Raw genomic sequence first — 8,053 nt, 5'->3', positions numbered from 1 at the left:
TCCCTCAACACAAGAGCTACCAGCTGTTCCAAATAATGCTTGTTGTAAACTCGAGCACAAGCATAATACCACAACGTCCTCCTCTTACGAGCAAGACGTTTGTGAGCTCCTTTATGATGCCGAGACCTAAACGCGCAATCCATTCAGTATAGCATAGCTGTAGTGAATATGTGTCAAGTGATGTAGCAGTGCTGATCCCAAAGATGGGTCGATGAGATGTGACCTACAGACTGCAGACCAGCGCACCCGCTAATATGCAACGGCGACAAATTGCGGTGCCAAAAAGATGACCGTCGCCGAATGGTCTCGTCCTTGCAATCTGAGCCCCGCAGTGAACATATATGACCCGCAGAGGAAAATAATGCATCCCAATTCCAAATCGCGTTCATCACACAGAATTCATAGAACTGCGTTGGTTATTTGCACCTTCTCCATTTCATACACGCCCGTACAACTTGGCATCAAAAATCCATTCATTTCGATGTCTTATAGCAGGGGCGGGCAACATACGGCCCGCGGGCCTGATCTGGCCCGTGACGGGATTTTGTCCGGCCCGCGGACAGCTTCCCGCTTTACATGATAATGGCTCGCGGCCCCAGTCTGACGAAATTCCTCACTACTTGCTAGTGCGCAGCGTGCGAAAGTAGAGCTTACGTGTAACTTCGTCGAAGCGAGAAAACTTGCGTTATCGGCATTTACCATGTACTCAACCCTAATGAATTGATATCTTGGTAAATTCGGGGTACGGGCTTATCGAACACCTTGAAATTTTAATTAAGGATTGCACCATAGTATCCTATATGGTGTGGACATAAGCAAATCTCACGGCTCAGTGAAATGGGTTCACGTCACACTTTCCATTTGGCTAAAGTCAATTTGACGGTAATTTTTGACCGGCTTGCCGAGCAATAAATTTGATAACACTGGTATCAATCGAAAGTTACCGCCGTACTGATTGCGAAAATATAAATTTCATTCTGCTTGTGGCCCTGAAACCCCCAAAATCAGCCTCGAATGTTGCATTGTAACGGAGTTTGGTATTATGACGCAACCATACCGTCTGAGCAGCTGAGGAGCAAGTGCGTACGAGAGTGAGAGTGATTGCTCAATCTGTTACGTAACAATGCGCTTGCGGTTTGCGCTGCTCTCACTTGCTCCCTGACGGCATGGTTGTGTCACAATACCAATCTCCGTTACAATGCAACATTCGAGGCTGATTTTGGGGGTTCCGGGGCCACGAGCAGAAAAAAAATTAGGTTTTCGCAATCAGTACCGCGGTAGCTTTCGATTGATACCCGTTTTATAAAATTTCGCACTCGGCAAGCCGGTCAATATAGAACACTATAATTGCACCGTGTGTTAATTGTTCACTGAGAAGCAAACATGGCGGCGCGTGTGTGACAATGCTGTTCTGAAATCTTCGTCATTATCGGCGAGAAATAGCTTTGAAGTGACATTGCTGTCGTTAAAATACATTCACAATTTATTCCGTGTGTGGATATATGGGCGAATGACGTACCGTTTCAGCAATCCGGCCCGCCAATTACTTAATTTTCCTATATCCGGCCTGTCGACTGGAGAAGTTGCCCGCCCCTGTCTTATATAGGCTTGGGTCGCGAGATTCCAACAAAACTCATATTTGGGTCACGGTCAATTAAGTTTACAAACCATGCATTGTTTGATATCATGACAAAAAAGATGAGATCAGTGGTTCCCAACGTGGGCGATATCGCCGGTCTAGGGGGACGAAAATAACGAAGGGGGCGAAAACGGACGAAGGGGGCGAAAGTAACGAAGGGGGCGATGGCGCGTTAAAGAGGCTATATTGGAGTCGGGACCTTAACTACCGCATCCCAAACTCCCCAATAGGGGGTGGGGGCCCGAACTCGAGGGGGGCCAAAATTATTTCGGGAATTAACATTAATTATAGAGTAATCTTCTAGAAATTCATGCAACTTTTTCAAAGAATTTTCGCGCTGCGCGCGATTTAGTATTATCATATATCTTGATTTTGGGGTACCGGTACCAGTCACCCAACAAAAATACGCATGATTTATGGAAATGGGAGACTTCGGCGTCGGCCATTACTGCGCCACGACGCACCAAGACATATGAAGTTAGAGGCCATGTAATATGCGACTCCGAGAAGTGTGCCAGAACGATCAGCAGCGAGAAGGCCTTGGCCGAAAAGGAATGCCCTTGTGCTGACCGAAAACTTCGTTATATATACATATATGTTTAATTGTAGAAGCTTCAATGGCTGGCGTCGAATGTTCCTGTCCTGGCGACCATAACCCTACAGGACAAATTCCATCCCACAAGGAAAAAAATTATTTGCCAGTACAGAAATACCAATTTGAAATCATGTGCATCTCTTGGTTTGGTACGTTTTGACGATTTCCATATCTTCTGACATAGCAGATATTGGAGGTCACGAAATAGCATCATGTAACGAAGTCAATATAACAACGATTCCGCCCGAAGATGTTTAATTAAAATTTAGGGGTCCTACCTTCTCCAGCACACCACACTCAGCTCTACTGGTAAATCTGATTACGCGAGCAGAAAGAGGATAAAAAATTGATAGCAATATATATGCAATTCCCGACCATATTGACCGATTCAAACATGAATTATATAAATTTGTCGCGCTTCGCGCGTTTAGGCGAGATACGGTGACTCACCAAACAGTACATGAAATAGGGTATAGCTGATATGTAGCGACAAAAGGCCCACTGGCTGAGGGGTCTGGTGGGGTTTTGGGGGGTGACGAAGTGATGTTTATAGTTTCCAAATATTTGGGGGGCGATGATCGGTGTGAAGCTTCAAAAGGGGGCGATGAGTCGAAAAAGGTTAGAAACCGCTGGATTAGATCAACGCAAGTTGAGATATCGCGCACTTCGAGAAGTTGAAAATGTCCGCGTTTACGTTATATATATGGACGTATATCAATTGAGTGGCAGCTCATTTGAGTGACAGAATCGTGCTTATTTGAGTGACACATTTGAAAAGTACTAGTATAATCGTTTGAGTGACAACATTGTGTTTTGAGGGACAAAAAGTGTAATAAGAGACATGTTGCAAAGTGCTCTTTTTATCGTTAGAGTGACAGAGAGAAAGATGTTTCGAGTGACACTGATGCAATTCATTTTAACAGTAGAGTCCAACCCCTAACCTAATCTTACGGTTAACCTCAGGCCCCAACCCTGAATTTATCTAACCTAAAACCGTAACCTTTACATTGACAAATAAAATGCGTTGTTACTCACAGTGCAACGTCTACCGATGCATAAAGTGTGGTTCTCAACCGGTGTTCCATTGATACACAAGAAGTTTCTCGAGCAAGTCTCAGGGGTTACCTGGAAGTTCAGACACACACTCAACCCAAATGTGGTCTGCTGTGACGATACGATCATAAGTTGGATTGTCAACTGTTGTGATGGCATGTCGTGTCCAGTGGCGTAGCTACGCAGGAGAGGTAGGGGTTGGAAATCGAAACCTCGTCCTTCTGAAATGCCATTTATATCCCTAAAAGCTCATTCGTAATTATGCAATTGGTAACACGCGTCAATTTCAAAAACAATATCAACGTCATTCATGATTCATGTAGTAGCCTATACCGGCGTCCTGGAACATGAATATGTGGACTGTTCGGAAACCCATAGATCAGCATTGAGCAATCATTTACAGGTTTAAATGCACACACACAGAGTACACATTATCTCACGTCAAAGTTCCAATACAAATATATAGCCCATTATTCAAGTCGAGAATTTTACAGAAAACTCATTGGACTTCATGCTTTGTAACGTATGAGTGATCTATTTCGCTTTTTATCTGTGTTGCTATATATAGGTCTACTAACTACATTCAAATTGAAGCCATGCATAGTAAAATTACGGGAGATATCGACCTTCGAGGAAAAATATGCCTAGTCACCGGAGCGTCAAGGGGTATCGGAAAGGGAATCGCGGTACAGTTGGCTTTGAATGGAGCTAAATGTTACATAACCGGGAGGAAGTTGGAAACATTGGAGAAAATAAAGCAAGAAGTAGGATTTAGGAGATGTTGAACTGAGCACTTCATGCATAAAACCAGCGTTGTTATAGGTGTCTGAAAAACGCGGGGCTGGGGCGTGCATTCCCGTACAATGCGATCATTCAGACGATGATCAAGTGTCGAAATTATTCGAAATGATTGCTAAGGAAAACAACGCCCAGCTTGACTTACTGGTTAACAATGCTTATGCCGCTGTACAGGTGAGTCAATCGAGTATAGAGCACAAATTATTTCTTTCTTATTATATCGCCACGCGAATTTTGCTTAATACAGTATATAACCGACAACATCAAGAAGAAGTTCTGGGAACAACCTCTTGATGGTTGGGATACCATAAACAATGTCGGACTAAGGTAGAAATTTTACTTCACAGTCGTATAAACTGTTTCCCACGGTTAAATGTAGGTGTCATTAATTAGCTACCGCGGTGTATAATATGACTCTCAAATTGGGTCGTGCGAGGTATCTTACGGACCTGGGATCTTCTGACATGCTTAACATACCGAAGTCTATGGTAGCTATTGACGTCATTAATTTTGTTTCTAGAAATCATTATCGTTGCTCTGTGCATGCCGCAAAGTTGATGGTGGAGAAACGCCAAGGTCTGATCATCAACGTGTCGTCACCTGGGGGACTGAGATATTTTCTTTCGGTACCATATGGAGTCGGAAAAGCAGCGGTAATCATAGAAATACGCAGAATATAGATAGGTCAAGAGGTAAAAGTGGATAAAATGCATTTGTCCCTCATTTGAGATTTGGAAATTATGACATCATTTTGTTGGCTTTGTGCACTGCACTATATACTTTTCGCCATTGGTGGTATTTTATGCCTCAATTCAAACTTTACATCCTTGCTATACCTGCGAAACTATACAACCAAAATATTACATCATGCCTAGCCAGACAGAATCAATAGGAGCCTTTCGTCTTCAGAAAGATCGAATGGCTCGAGACTGCGCTCACGAACTTGAAAAGTACGGGGTTGCTTATTTATCCCTCTGGCCCGGCTTCGTACGAACAGAATATATTGAGGATATGGTGAATAAAACCGGCGGTTCTGGGGTATGATTGTAAAATCGTCTTTTGGATCCGTGAACTAGAAATGCTGAGCATTTTCGTACCAGGCATTTACAAAGTCCGTTGTGGAAAAGGGGGAAACGCCGACATTCGTGGGGAGATCTGTAGCGGCCCTTCTATCAGGTAAAGATTCCATAACTGGTATTGCATATCCAGAGGTGGTCAGTATGTGACGAGGTAGGCTATTCTCCTTTTCGGAGTAGGGTCTATGGCTATATGCGATTATAGGTTTCGCCTGCATGTGATTATGTTTTTAGACTAGGCTACTTCCACTTCTACTTGAGCAGTTTTTGAACAAAGCTATTGACTTTTTCACTCTGGATTTTGTAAAGTAGAACGTAATTGTGGAATGTGTACATTATTTTTATTAGTGAAGTTGTCATAACAGCGCGAAAGTGCCCTTTAATCACGGTAACTAAATATATTTTCGAACGCCGAATCTATTGGTTGATATGGTAGTGTCATTATTTGCTCATTTTGCGTCAACAGCGAAGATACATCTTTACTTCGTTACATATGCCAGTCAATCTAGTATTACCTAATGCTACTATAGCCCGATATGCAAAAGAACGACTAGGTGATAACGACCTCTCAAAACTACGATTATAATCTGCCATGCATGAATCTTAAGATGCTATTACGTTACACCGTCAGCGGCACGACTTCTCGTACTCAATGGATATAAGTATCAGTGATTAGCATCATTCGGATTTCGGAGACGATTAGAACTGGATTTTCCACAATATTCTGTCAGGCGATCCCAAAGTGTTGTTCTGTCAAAGGTCCTAACAAATATAAATCAGCTGGCCTTTGTAAAGGCGTAGTGGTGACGATAAGCGCCTGCTACCCGGACGGCCCTGGTTCAAGAAAGTCCAGAAAAATGCCCGATGAAAAAATAACGCACTCACAAGGAATGGAAAGAGCACGAAACAGCCGCGGAATAGTGACTATAACATCGAAAAAGAACTGTGACATCGAGCACTAGGTCGAAGTGGATGCTAGTTTAAGAGACCGCAACTGGTCGTTCGGCACCCACTTCACGTTTATTACATCGCATTGTGTCTTATCGCATTTTACATTGTACATTGCCTTGTTCTGATGAAAACATAATCTGACGATTATTTTACGCCTCAATGTATCTTAGCCCAGTTGTACGATTAGGATTTTTCGGAAAAAGTTACCCAATTCGGATTCTGCGGGCGAGAATTCTAAGATTCGCATTAATTTATGGATGATCCGCGGGTATACTCCATTCTGATCTGATGCATCGCATATACGAATCATGATCAAGTCCTGGTCCTGCTTTCGCTCCTTTATCCAATTCATATCCAAAATAAACCTGCATGACCTGTACGCAAGGCGCCTATCATTTCCTATTTCCCTTGGCAGGATAAAATATAAATATGATGAAACAAAACAAATTGCGGTCAGATGTGTTGTTAATGATGATCATTGAACGAACATGGTAACCAATAATAAAACGAAACATAGATGCGATCCGTTGATATTCGCTGATAAAGCCACATAATGTTCGGTGATCAGCAGAGTGCGCATGCGCAGCGCATCACAATGACATGCGACAGTCATGGCTTCATGGGCGATAATTACAATAGGCAAGGCCGCGATCACAAATGCTTCTGGTCCTGATGGCAGCGACATCAAATTGTGTTATGTTCCCGCAGAACCGCATCCACAGATTATGGACAAGACGGGCAAAATCATTTTGACTTGTGATATCGCACGGTCACACGGGATCACAGATGAACACGGTACTATATCTTCTAGGTAGGATATCCAAATATAGTTGTGGTCTAAATCTTTATTTTTCAGGAGAATTTCCTCCCTCGATTTTGCAAATAAACTGGATATTACGTGGAGCCGGATACAAGAAATTGGCATCATACATACCTGACTTTATCAGACTACCTTTTTGGTTAATCACAGCGGGACAAGCCCTCCGCATAACTGCATGAGCAAAGCATCTTTCCAGAATCAGTTGAAAACACTGATCAGTGAACCGCCATACTGGCAGTATAATATATGCAATTATGCATATGTGGCTATATGGCTGAGTATTGGATGGTTACAAAACTATAATTGCATTCCGATACAGCAGCCTCGACCTGCAAGGGGGAATGCATACTTCTAGCTACCTTCCTCCAACGTTTGAATCATTAAAATCATTTTACGAAAATTTGTTCGTTCGTCAGCCTCATTTGAACAGCGATTGCAAATAGCAGGCAGTTATCATTCTTGCTTGGCTTCTTGTACAATGGACGACACAATTTAATATTTTCGAATCATAATCGAGTTCTGGATATGTGAGGGTTAAAATTATCACGAGAATGGGGCCGAGTCATGCAATCGTAGGGATAGGTGATTATACTGCCTAAAGGTGGTCACTGGTCAGCATAATAAAGCATATTGCTCTTCAACCGGGTGTATCGCAAGGGTGTCGCGAGAGATTTCTTCGACATTTTGAAATTATGCGCAAAATAATTCTAGTAACAATAAACAATCAATAAAATAAATTGGACTTGATGTGAGGTTTGTACATTTGACCAATGATATCATTGATTTGACAAATCAAAATTGCTGTCATTGCTTCAATCAATATCCGCGTGTGTGAATTCACTTCACCCGACATATCCCGTCCCTTGGAAGGCTGAACTCAGTTTTGCACAAGCACAGATGTCAATACGTTGATTGATCGCAGAGAAACGCAGACTAGACGGCGCCTGTGTGACAATCCAGTTTTCAAATCCTCATTGTCTTCCTGATCACCAGCGAAAAATGAACTGCAATGGAAGTGATGTTCAATTGTTCACGTTTACAAATTCGAAATGAAAACAAAACCATTCACATTGCGTTGGTTAGGCAGCGTACCGGACCGGCACTGCCGTTAAAATGTAGGC

The 8,053-nt window shown here is 42.7% G+C and overlaps 1 protein-coding gene across 1 annotated transcript; it reads left to right on the top strand.

Annotated features, from left to right (window-relative positions):
• Positions 1-3,786: 3,786 nt before the first annotated feature.
• Positions 3,787-7,332, top strand: LOC145448267 (dehydrogenase/reductase SDR family member 1-like). Its single transcript, XM_080326627.1, has 8 exons — positions 3,787-4,051; positions 4,110-4,259; positions 4,333-4,412; positions 4,606-4,738; positions 4,995-5,123; positions 5,186-5,261; positions 6,821-6,907; positions 6,969-7,332. The coding sequence occupies exons 1-8, from the start codon at positions 3,884-3,886 to the stop codon at positions 7,109-7,111; spliced, it is 966 nt and encodes a 321-aa protein (XP_080182753.1). The 5' UTR covers positions 3,787-3,883; the 3' UTR covers positions 7,112-7,332.
• The last annotated feature ends 721 nt before the right edge of the window (positions 7,333-8,053 follow it).

Source organism: Botryllus schlosseri, chromosome 10 (genome assembly GCF_051294905.1).
Source record: "Botryllus schlosseri isolate E-star chromosome 10, Bs_hap1, whole genome shotgun sequence".
Lineage (NCBI taxonomy): Eukaryota > Metazoa > Chordata > Ascidiacea > Stolidobranchia > Styelidae > Botryllus > Botryllus schlosseri.
This window is presented reverse-complemented; position numbering and strand designations above follow the sequence as displayed.

Coding starts and splice junctions, on each gene's coding strand:
- LOC145448267 (XM_080326627.1), top strand. CDS start 3,884: ATGCATAGTAAAATTACGGGAGATATCGACCTTCGAGGAAAAATATGC. Junction 4,260..4,332: donor ATGCTTATGCCGCTGTACAG/GTGAGTCAATCG, acceptor TGCTTAATACAG/TATATAACCGACAACATCAA. Junction 5,124..5,185: donor ATAAAACCGGCGGTTCTGGG/GTATGATTGTAA, acceptor TTTTCGTACCAG/GCATTTACAAAGTCCGTTGT.